Below are 12,448 nucleotides of genomic sequence, written 5' to 3'. Positions count from 1 at the left end.
TACAATCACAATTGTCTAACGTATTGTTGAAGTTTTCTTTTGTGTCATTATAATGGTACACATACAATTTGAAATTGTATAACATGTAATAAAATATACATGGTAGATTTTGTTTTTCTTTTATTTATACAAATTAAATTTTACGATGTAACAAATAAAATGTATGAATTGATTTGAAGTTACAGGACGAAAATGTGTATGGTTCACATCTTATACAATGTACTAGATGAATGCGTATGATGTACAAATTGAATAATGCACAAGTACAAATAGAAAATGTATGGTTAAAGTGATACATGTCAGTCAAACATTGGAGGATTTTATATGCCGTGTGTTAAATTTTTGTTTTTGGAAATAGATAATATTATCCATCACATATAGTTGCAATAATACAGCATACAAGATGATCTTGTACGTACAGTTACATGCTTCACACATATAATTGTAAGGTTTTTTTAATGACTTTCGAGAAAATTTTTAATTTATGGGTAGGTTTTTTGGGATTTAATGAATAGATCAAGCATGAATGCATCCAATTTTCTACTAGTTCATGTTTTTGTTTTGTTTTTTAAATAGAAAGGAAAAAAGTATAGATAATGAGTAAGAAAATAAAAATTAAACAAATTGATACCTAAGCTATGTATAAACACCCATTGACCAAGTTTTCTAGTGGTCTTTACCTTTCAATGCAAAAGAAATAATAGAAAACAAATATTTTTCAACATAAACCACCTATCTTTCCTTACAAATAAATCTTGTTTCAACATAAGTGAACCTATCTTTCCTTACACACTTGTAACAACATGCTCAAAAGAGCCACGAGCAAGTATGACACATCAAGTGTGCTAAGCTAGCAAACAAAAAGGAGAAGACAACAAGTTGTTCCTTGGTAAATGACACCAAAGATGTTACTCCTCCCCACTCCAACCTTATCATATTGGGAACTAACTTCTACTTGCACCAAGCCATGCTTCAAATTATAGCTTTCCTTTCATCACTCTTCTCTCTCAGTTTGCTCCATTCGTGTGTCACTCAACATAGTTGCTCCATCACACACAATGGTTCATTCTCTCTTGCTCTCCTTCTATCTCACACATAAGCAAGATAGCTAAAGGCACAATGCAAAATAAGGTTCTCTCTCTCTCTCTCTCTCTCTCTCTCTCTCTCTCTCTCTCTCTCTCTCTCTCTTTTTCTCTTGCACACACACACACACACACACACACACACAAATAATTTCTATATTATTCATAAGAATGTCTCATACAATAGTGAAAGTTTAGTTATATACCAAGCCATTGGATTTGATCATTCATCACATAAAAATACTAAAAAGACTTAGGCTTTATGGGATCAACCTTTTACATGGACTAAGAGGTATACTCTTGGTTCATGATTTTGGACATCATAGTTTTAAACTTTGATTTGAAATTGAAAAATTAAAGAGCAAAGATTAAACAAAGGAATATTTTAAGAATATTTTAATGTCTTTAAAAATTGCCTACCTGACCATCTTATTGAGTCAACTTGTGATATTGTATCATAGTGTGTTGACTTGCAATCCTTACCTCTAGAAAATCTTGTGACTCTTACAATCATCAAAACCTCAAAGGTGTGTCCTGTGTCCTCACTTCATTATATACCTTGCTAGTAATAATGGTATTAAGGTGCTAATTTGTGATTTTTTATTAGTGTGTCTTTAAACCTTAATTAGTTTATTTTTTAATCATGAGCATCTATAAAGAGTGGTCCTTCATAGCTCTTATCCTATCTACCATGAGAAGAGATATTCCCTTAATGATTAGCCGTATGAGCCCAACACCTCTCCCTCTTGTAAGAGATGGAAATAATTTTTCAATTCTGTTAATCAAATTAAGATGGCCATGCAATGTTGTTACAAGAATAATTGTTTATTGAAGATTGGATCAAAAAGTTAGAGGTCCTTTGACATTGTTTTATTGAAGATTGGATCAAAAAGTTTGAGGTCATTTGTTTTAACTCTATACTAAGTTGTAAGGAACAAGATGCATATCTCTTAGGTCAGCTTATACAATTACTTTTTCATGATAAGTTTGAAAAGTGTCATCAGCAAATAATGTGGCTTGTAGAATCGCTTTCAAGGATACCTTGAGTTTGGGGAGTGATTGGCTTAAGAGAGTAAAATGCAATGCAAAAAGAGAGAGAGAGAGAGAGGGAAGGTTGGATTTAAGCATTTCATGGGACATGTTAGTTATTATAGAAGGCTCGTTATCATTTATGCCAAAATTACTAGACCCTTGTATCCTCTTTTCATTGTCTTTGAGTGGACCAAAGAGTACTAGCATGCTTATGATACACTTAGGAAAGCCCTAGCAAAAGTGGAGCAAAGAGTTACTAGCACGCTTATGATACACTTAGGAAAGCCCTAGCAAGTGCAAGCCTAGTCTTAGAGTCTATTCTTAGAGCACCCAAATGGGATATTATGTTCCACATACATATATTTTAACATTCATAAGGGGATATGTACTAGCACAATTCAATTAACATAAAGTGGATTTTCTTGTTAATTTCTCTAATGGCCAATTGAATGAGGTTAGCAAACTTATACTACCACCAAAAGAGAAGGTTTAGTGATGGATTGTTTATGAAGTTAAGAAGTATTGTCATTATCTTTTAACACGTAAATTCATATGTATGGTAGACCATCAATTGCTTCTATACCATGTAAACAAGCCATGCACTACGGGTAGGATCACCCAATGGAGGAAGGAGTTCTTTGATGATGGATCAAGAGAAACTTCTTGCTAAAGTCCATACAAATTATTGGGATCTGGTTAATCCTTTTGTGAGGCTAGTCATAACATGTGTCACACTCAAGCACACATTTCTCAGGAGATCGATAGTCTCCTTCATGCAAACTCAAGGCACAATACCTAGGGTTGACAAGATATAAAGCAAGAAGAGAACAACTCCAAGAGAATCAGAGCAGAGATCCCCAAGCCATTAAGGAGAGAACTCCTGTGGCTACTTTAGGAGAGGATGATGATTTTGGTCATCCATTTTGGATTGGTAAAGTCATAGGGATGAAAAGGATGAAAATGGAGAAGCATTATTGTCTATCATAGTTCATTGGTATAAAACAAAATATGAAAATGCCTTTGAGGAAAAATGCATCTTAGAAATCTTAATAAGTGGGGTGCAAGCAAGAGGCAAAAAGAAGAAGAGCAAGAATACTCCTAGCCCTAGCACCTTGAAACTTGATGAGGTCGATATACTTGTGTATGACTTCAATCTTATACAAACATGGATATCTCAAAGGCAGTCAACAATAGCCATTCTTAAATGGCTTAATTCATGACTTGTGCAAGGAGATTTGTGATGGACCAACAACTGGATGCACTAGGCAAAAGACTCAAGTTTATAAACTCATGGTCTTCACCTTGAAGAAGACAATGTTGTTGTAGATAGTGCTTAGGAAGATGCATCCTCCCCTTCATCTTGCAAAGTAATTGAAGTTGGTGGCACTGATGGGATAGACATCCAAGAAGAATAGTCTAGCTTGACGGTGTCAATGCAATGTTTTTTGTGAATTATTTCTAGCAATAATATTTTCACTAAATTTGGTTTTGTGCTAGGTACATCTTACAATGTACACAAGAGTGACATGTGGGGTCTTGAAACCTTCAAATGGTATTAGATAAACTAATAAACAATATTTTCATAGCAAATAATTAACTATTAAAAAAATGTGATTTGATAAAAAGCGTGCATCTTTGTGAGAGATGACCTATAAGTACCCAAGTAGCACTTGGTAATAAGTCTTTGAGTCATGAGTGGACTATGGTACATCTTGAAGCCTCCAAAAGATCTTCATATGTCTTCTTGAGGTTGTTTGGTGTGGGGCCTTGAATGTCTTGTCTTTATCACTTTGATGACAACCTAATTGTTGACACGAATCAGTGGACATGGTGTTCAACAAAAACATATCCAAGGGGTGCATTTGTATAATATCATGGGATATCTTGGGACTAATTTGTCGCCCAAAACTAGAAGCTTCTCCAATCCTTTCTCTAAAATATTTTGTAGCATGGCAAAACAAGAAATGCATAGTCCACATATTAAGGTGAGTGGCGTGTAATCTCAAATTTTGTAATTTGCAAGTGTTTTTTCGTGCCAACAAATTGATTTCAAAGCTTTGCAATATGTGGCTTAAGTTGCTGGGTAACAAAAGTGCATACATACTTTATTGTAAACACATAATTAGTATGCGCCCGCGTGTGTATATATATAAATATATATACATAATTAGTATGCGTGTGTGTGTGTGTGTGTGTGTGTGTGTGTGTGTGTGTAAAACCATACCATTATGGTCTTGGATCGTGGGAAAATAAATCCCAGCCATCAAATCAACAAGCTTTATTTTTAAAGAATGCACTATAAGATACTAACACATTAGCAATGAGAATTTTACTCAAATGAAAGCAAATGAGTTGGACACATAAGCAATGAGAATGTTAAAAAATAGAAAGCCAATAAAACCTTGACACATGAGCACATAGAATGTTAAAAAAGAATAGAGAGCTAATAAGAATTTGCCACATCAACAAGGAGAATTAAAAAATTTTGTTCTACTCCCCATTTTCCTCTAGGGAAAGGCCTCCCCATGGCCTTGCCCTGCACCTTCATGTGGATGGGAGTTGGCATACAAATTACAAGACCCAAAGAAGGTGCTCTTCTTTGGAAGAATAGTGTGTTTTTTGTAATTATAGTACCGTAGATTTATGAGGTTTGATTTGTGCAATTGGATTCTGATACTATGTATTATTATTGTAATACAAGGTTTTATATGTGAAATTGGATACTACTTGTAAAGGATGCATTTCCCTGGATTCAAAATAGTAGTAGAAAGCATGCAGGTTAAGACTCCCATTTGATCAAGCGAAAATTTGATTTGAATCGCTAAATTCTGCTAAGTAGCTTGGTGTCAATTTGTAATCAACACAGAGACATGCGCCATGATAGCTTGGTGTGATACAACAATTTGTAAAGGGTTGATTGACATACAAATAGGACCAAATTTCTTTTCCTCCTACAACCATTTAGCACCTTTGAAATATTCTTGTAAAAAAGAGTCAAATTTTTCTTTTAAATGTAAATTGAAAAACTACTTCCTTGTTGAGTAAATTTTTTTTTAATGTAAATTGAAAAACTCTTTACTTGTGAGTAAACTCTTTTCAAAAAATTTAAATATAAATTGAAAGACTCTTTAGTTGTGAGTAAAAACTTTCTAAAAAAGACAAAAAATTGGAAGTTTTCTAATCTCTTACAACAATGAAATTTTGAAAATGACATGGATTTTTTGGGATAAAAACACTATAACATCAACACAAAAATGCATGTCATATTTTACACATCTTGCCCTCTCTTATTGTCAGATGCTCTTGGATTAACAAGCCTTCTCTTACAAAGGCACTTGCTTTGTATCAAACCACCTTAAACTTTAACTTCTATTCTCGACTATTTTCAAAGAACCAATAATTTAATTGCTTAACCATTACTTTTAGTTCATATTGAAGCTCATGATTAAAGGACATCTGAAAATACAGGCTTAAGTTTTGCATTCTCTTAAAGTCAAATTTGTCACATGTATTTTTATTTTTTGGTTTAATGTCTTCATGTTCCTTGATGCATATAGAATGTATCCTTGTGGTCTTTTGCTATGTGTAAATAATCTCTCTCTCTCTCTCTCTCTCTCTCTCTCTCTCTCCACATCATTTTTTTCTACATCTAGCCTATCTTTCTGATCTAGGGAAGCCTAAGTGGACATTATTTCATCTTATGTGTACCACTTGGTTACTTTTATAAGACCATATTTTCTATGAGACCACCTACAGTTACACAATTGGTGAGAGGATATACATCCCTAGCCTGCATGGAGAGGTAATGTTTCCAAGCCCACTTCCAAGAACCGTGCACCAAATGTTGCCTATTTGATACCTTAGTGAACCCAACAACATTGTATGGGCCCCACTTTTGTTGAAGACTAGATGTTAGTGAGCCAACTTGGAAGAACATAATGGGTGTTGAAGACTAGATGTTTATGAGACTCCGGTCCATAATGGCCTACACGAACATGTGATCCTCACTCAACATACATGGGGTTTCATTGTGGAAGTGTGCATTGACTTCTAAGAGCCAACCACCTCAAATTTCAGAGGACTCGTCCCTCCACTTAGCAACTAAACATCCAAGATATCCTTCTACAACATGGCAAGTTTCCATCACATAAGGGAGATGCTATGGCTGCTTTGCCTTCAATTTTAGGGAAGGATGGTATCACTGTATGACCACATTGTTATCATGTAGCATCACATGAGCCTATGTAGCTAGTTATGTATTTTTTATAAGAAAAAAAACTTTTCCATGGTGACCATTGTGTAAACCCTTCAATGCTTGCAGTTACTACAATCAACACTATTGCAAGAAATTCATGGAATAAACTCTTAAATTGAGCTATAAAACTGTGACTCTGCACTGTATTGATTGTTCATGTAGGCCAGCTTGGTCAATGCAAAAAAAAATGTAGCCAAGTGCAGACAAAGAGAACAGCATGATATAGTTCATTGCACAAGTTCTCTCTCCTTGAACATTGTAGGTACAAATTTCACATATACCATGAGCAAGGAACGACTGAAACCCAAAATTTCACATAATCTAACATTGATATTGGATTTGCATTGAGCTAGTCTTAACCACACATTTTGAAGGCCACTATCCAGCCCATAGGGTTAAGTAATCTACACGCCCTCTATCAATACATGAAATGCCCTGATAGACCTCACCTCCCTTAAAAGCACTGTTTATGAGAACTTCTAAGGTAATCACAATAAACATTAAGGTAATCACAATCACTAGGCATTATAGCATGATTTGACACCATTACAGCACTGTGACCCCACCTTGTCAAACTACATCTTTCTTCCATGGCTTCTCACAGGACACTGAGGTAAGTTTATACAAAAATGTTGTCCACATTTCTCCCATTTCCTCATCATGGCTGGTTCACTCTGACAAAGCACAAAAAAGAAGTCATGCATAACATTTATATACAATAAAATGTCATAGAAGCATCGACTAATGCTAAGACGCTTTATCAAGAATAGATTGTAATTTTACCTAATAACACTTCGGCTTCTCTACCATTAAGAAGATCAAAAACCTCTCGAATATCTGAACCCTTGCACATCTGTCAAAAAGGGTTGAAACATACACAAAAAAAAATTATTATGGCACTCACTTCTCCTTAACGTAAAACTATTCATTAATCCTCAAATCACCCATACTCATATGCACACCTTCTACAAACCCTCTTAAAGTACTCAGTATGGCCTATGGAAGTGTAGTAGCTATACAAAGCTCTAGTTTATCCTCCATTCTCACACAATTATAGAGGATGTTCTGGAGGGATTTCTCACTGCCAGATAAGCTTGGTAGCCAATGACACGTGGCTGTTACAGGTTCTTACTTTGTTCACGAATTTGAGCAGTCATGATGCACCTGACCCCTCCCCCTCCCCCCTCCAAAGGTTCATCATTTATCCTCACTCTTGTGAGTGGCCTTGAAACTGCTGTGGAAGAAAATTCTAGTGGGCACATGTGAAGGTAGCCTTAGAATTGCTGGGGCTAAAACTGTTGTCCCAATCTGAGCTCCTTTCCCCTCCATTTTGTTGGGAATCGGAGCTTCATGTGTGTGAACAAGCCTTGAACGTGTCCCATCATGTGTGTGTGTACCCTTGTTTATGTGTCCTTGTGTGTGTGTGTGAAAAGCCCCCAAAGGGGTGTGAACACTCACTTATGTGGTTATGTGTGTATTTGTGTGTAATCCCAGTGCCCACTCTTAAGAGTGTCAGCATAATATCTATATATTTTGTGTTTGACATAACCAATGATGTCATGAGCAGAACCTTTATACCTATAAAGGTATTGTACTTGATTGAAAAAATACAACATCACATCATTGAGTCGTGCATCATATTCTTTATGGTGCTTTGTTCTCTTTCTATTTCTCTCTCTCACTCTGATCCTGCACAGCCGCACCTCCACCTGCTTGCTACCGGCCACCACCACCACTGCCTTTTCCCACCTGCTGCCACAAATTCTCTCCAGCTGCAGCACAAAAAGAGCTTCGGGCTGCTTCCTGCCCTATGGCCTCTACCTGAGCCACAGCTTCAGCTCTCTGCGTGGCCCCCTTTCTCATAGCTCTTCTGTAGCGTTTCCAGCCTGCATACATCACTGCTGGCATGCTGACAGCCTTGCACAGAATATCATACAGTGTGCCTCTCTGCATACAGCAACATTAGCATTGTGAATCTTTATATATATATACCTAGATGAATCCAGGAACATGCCCAAATTCACCTTTTAGGAACGTGCATGTTATATACTCATGGTAGTCAACCCACAAGACTATATTAACTATCAACTCCATTATGCATAGTATGGACTAGATACTACGACATCCCCACTAACGTCATCACTGCCCAATAGTGGGTGTAGAACTCTGTATCAAGATATGATCTCACACACGCAATCCACACACACACACACACACACACACACAAGAGCATGTATTCACACAAAGGCCTTCGTACTAAGTTTCTGTCAAACCTTCGGAGATGCAGGGTAGACTCAGCCATAATGAAGCCTAGCACTAAGGGAAGTAGCAAATAGAAAGAATTAGTACATTAAATAAGAATCTTTGTGCATTATATCTCTTATGCTGCTGAAGGCCATCTTTTAGCTTCCATTTGCTTCTACCACCATGGATCTCAACAGAAGCAGCATCTCCTTTGACCAATACTCCGGTGCTAACTTTCCAACATGGTAGACCAAAATCAGACTGCTACTGATGCGAGAACTACTGTGGAAGATCATCAAGGGTTATGAGACAAATCCTGAAGGTGTACCTACGGAGCTTGTGGTAGTCGACTGGACAGCCAAAAATCACAAAGCCATGGCATACATAGGGCTGGGACTGCCTGCATCACATTGATTTCGACAAGCCAGCAAAAGTGGTATAGACACAGCTTGAGAATTTGTTCGACAACAAAATAAATAACTTTGAAGTGTTTCTCAAGCAAAAATATTATGGCCTTAAAATGAAAGAGACTCGTACACTTCAAGAGCACTTACGCATCTTAGGGTCACTACTGCAACAATTGACTGCGTTGTCAGCACAAGTAGATGAAGATGATAAGAAGGTAGTCTTGTTCTCAAGACTTGAAGAAACCACCAAAGTGGATTTTCCGCTATCTTCATGGCTCCCTGGATCTTCCGTTGGCATACCCTAGGGGGGCAGCTTGCAGTTACATGCTTACAGTGATTCTGACTGGCCTGATGACTATGATACAAGGCATGATCTCCCTAACACATATCCAAGGCATCCATTACAATACGGAGATCGTGAGGATCATCTCATGGCATGACGGAGGAATTATTTGCATAAGCTTGTGCCACAAAATGCTTGCCATACACCTTGCTAAGTAAGTTTTTGTTTTTCGAGCTGGGGCCAGAGACCAGCAAGCTCGTTCTAAGACTCGAACATAGAAATGCTTTTGTTACTAGCTTTGTTGCCCGCGAAGTGCACCTTTCCGAGTAAGATGATCCATCAATTGAAGACCACGAAGTGCACCTTGCAAGGTAAGTTTTTGTTTTTCGAGCTAGGGTCAGAGACGAGCAAGCTCGTTTTGAGTTTTTGTTTTTCGAGCTGGGGCCAGAGACCAGCAAGCTCGTTCTAAGACTCGAACATAGAAATGCTTTTGTTACTAGCTTTGTTGCCCGCGAAGTGCACCTTTCCGAGTAAGATGATCCATCAATTGAAGACCACTAAGTGCACCTTGCAAGGTAAGTTTTTGTTTTTCGAGCTAGGGTCAGAGACGAGCAAGCTCGTTTTGAGACTTGAACAGAGAAACACTTTTGTTATTAGCTTTGTCGCCCGCGAAGTGCACCTTGCCGAGTAAGATGATCCATCTATAGAAGCAGAGAATGAGTTGCGATGGCATATAATAAGGCACTCAAAGGGCATCCTTGACGCACAAACTTACCCAAAGACCACGAGTCAGAGAGTTCACCATCAAGAATACATGATGCCTCATCTAATTGACGGCGGTATAGAGGACGATCATCTAATTGCAGTCCGAAGTCTAGTCCCATCCATAGTGACACATGATCAGATAACACTTGTGAGTGATCCACCCAAATTTTGCATATAAAATCATCATACTAATCCACATGTAATAAATACCATCTATCGAGGGGAGCTCTATATCAAGAAAAAGCCCTGTGGTGGAAAGTAAAGCCAAACACCCTAGGACACATGTGAGTCCACAAATCAACAGCCTGTAAAGCGTTTATCATTGCATTCCAACGGAACCTCTCAAAAGCTTGTTTTGTATATTTTGCTTACTCAACCCCAATGTAGACATTTGCAATGTTATCCGTTATATGTCTGTGCGGGACAAAACCATATTGCGCCTTGTGTAAGCTTGCATAAAGTACCCCTTTTACCCTGTTGACTAACATTTTGGTGACCAATTTGTATACAATGAGCATTAGAGTTATATGCCACCAATCACTGAAGGTCTCACATAGGCTCTTTTTTGGGAGAAGTTTTACAAGCCCTTCTTTTCATGATTTGGGTATTTTCCAAGTATGCCAAGCATCATTTATCATAAAAAGCAACACATGTTTGAGGTCATCCCAAAAGTGCAAGAAGAATTCCCCAGTTAAACCATCCCAACTTGGAGATTTCCAAGTGCCGAATTGTTTTATTGCCTCTTACAACTCTTCCTCTGTAAAGCATTGTTCCATAGAGAATCCCTCTTCGTGTGATATTATGCCTGAAACATGAGACAGCAACTAATCCCTGGCCTGACCTTGTGCATTTGCAGGACCTGTAGTAGCAAAGACATGCACATAGTAGGACACACATTCATCAACCAATTATTGTTTGAAACATGTCCAAGTTTGCGTCGAGATCTTGACGCGTTTAATGGTGTCTTTTTGCCGTTCAAAGTATAAGCTTTTGAGGAAATCCTTTGAAGAGCATCCCTTATCCTTGAATGGCCGTTGCCTGGCTTTGACTTGACATTTTTCCAACTTACGTCGGTCATTTTCAGCAAGAACATGTTTTGCATTGTATAAATCCTCCTCTTCAGACACCGAAAGATTCCTCGTGTAAGCAAGCTCCGCCACAGCTTGACAAGTTGCCTTTGCATTATGGAACCTCTGTTTTCTTCATGCAGATACCAGTGACCATATTCTCTAATGATGAGTTGAATCCTCTCAACAAAACGATACAAGGCTACATCCGTACTTTTCCAACATTTGCAACTTTAGTAGTGTAATCACCTCTTTGACCAAGTTGTGATGCAAGAGGTAACGGTTATTGATTAGAAGCGGATGACGGCGGTATACAGGACAATCATCTAATTGTAGTCCGAAGTCTACTCCCATCCATAGTGACACATGATCAGATAACACTTGTGAGTGATCCACCCAAATTTTGCATATAAAATCATCATACTAATCCACATGTAATAAATACCATCTATCCAGGTGAGCTCTATATCAAGAAAAAGCCCTGTGGTGGAAAGTAAAGCCAAACACCCTAGGACACATGTGAGTCCACAAATCAACAGCCTGTAAAGCGTTTATCATTGCATTCCAACGGAACCTCTCAGAAGCTTGTTTTGTATATTTTGCATACTCAACCCCAATGTAGACATTTGCAATGTTATCCGTTATATGTCTGTGCAGGACAAAACCATATTGCGCCTCGTGTAAGCCTGCATAAAGTACCCCTTTTACCCTGTTGACTAACATTTTGGTGACCAATTTGTATACGATGAGCATTAGAGTTATATGCCACCAATCAGCGAGGAAGGTCTCAAATAGGCTCTTTTTTGGGAGAAGTTTTACAAGCCCTTCTTTCCATGATTTGGGCATTTTCCAAGTATGCCAAGCATCATTTATCATAAAAAGCAACGCATGTTTGAGGTCATCCCATAAGTGCAAGAAGAATTCCACAATTAAACCATCCCAACTTGGAGATTTCCAAGTGGCGAATTGTTTTATTGTCTCTTACAATTCTTCCTCCGTAAAGCATTGTTCCATAGAGAGTGCCTCTTCGTGTGATATTATGCGTGAAACATGAGACAGCAACTAATCCCTAGCCCGACCTTGTGCATTTGCAAGACCTGCAGTAGCAAAGACATGCACATAGTAGGACACACATTCATCAGCCAATTGTTGTTTGGAACATGTCCAAGTTTGCGTCGAGATCTTGACGCGTTTAATGGTGTCTTTTAGCCGTTCAAAGTATAAGCTTTTGAAGAAATCCTTTGAAGAGTATCCCTTATCCTTGAATGGCCGTTGCCTGGCTTTGACTTGCCATTTTTCCAACTTACGTCGGT

The 12,448-nt window shown here is 37.9% G+C and overlaps 1 protein-coding gene across 2 annotated transcripts in view; it reads right to left on the bottom strand.

Annotated features, from left to right (window-relative positions):
- Positions 1-6,664: 6,664 nt before the first annotated feature.
- LOC147639758 (uncharacterized) overlaps positions 6,665-12,448 on the bottom strand; it is an 86,576-nt gene continuing 80,792 nt past the window's right edge. For both annotated transcript variants that reach the window (XM_086773623.1, XM_086773630.1), the window contains exons 3-4: positions 7,153-7,222; positions 6,665-7,043 (exon numbers count right to left, since the gene is read on the bottom strand). In XM_086773623.1, the coding sequence (XP_086629749.1) occupies positions 7,039-7,043; positions 7,153-7,222 (75 nt within the window). In that variant the 3' untranslated portion in view covers positions 6,665-7,038. The remainder of the gene's footprint in view (positions 7,044-7,152; positions 7,223-12,448) is intronic.

This window comes from Cibotium barometz, chromosome 3, assembly GCF_041138505.1.
Source record: "Cibotium barometz isolate CiBa-2024 chromosome 3, ASM4113850v1, whole genome shotgun sequence".
Taxonomy (NCBI): Eukaryota; Viridiplantae; Streptophyta; class Polypodiopsida; order Cyatheales; family Cibotiaceae; genus Cibotium; species Cibotium barometz.
This window is presented reverse-complemented; position numbering and strand designations above follow the sequence as displayed.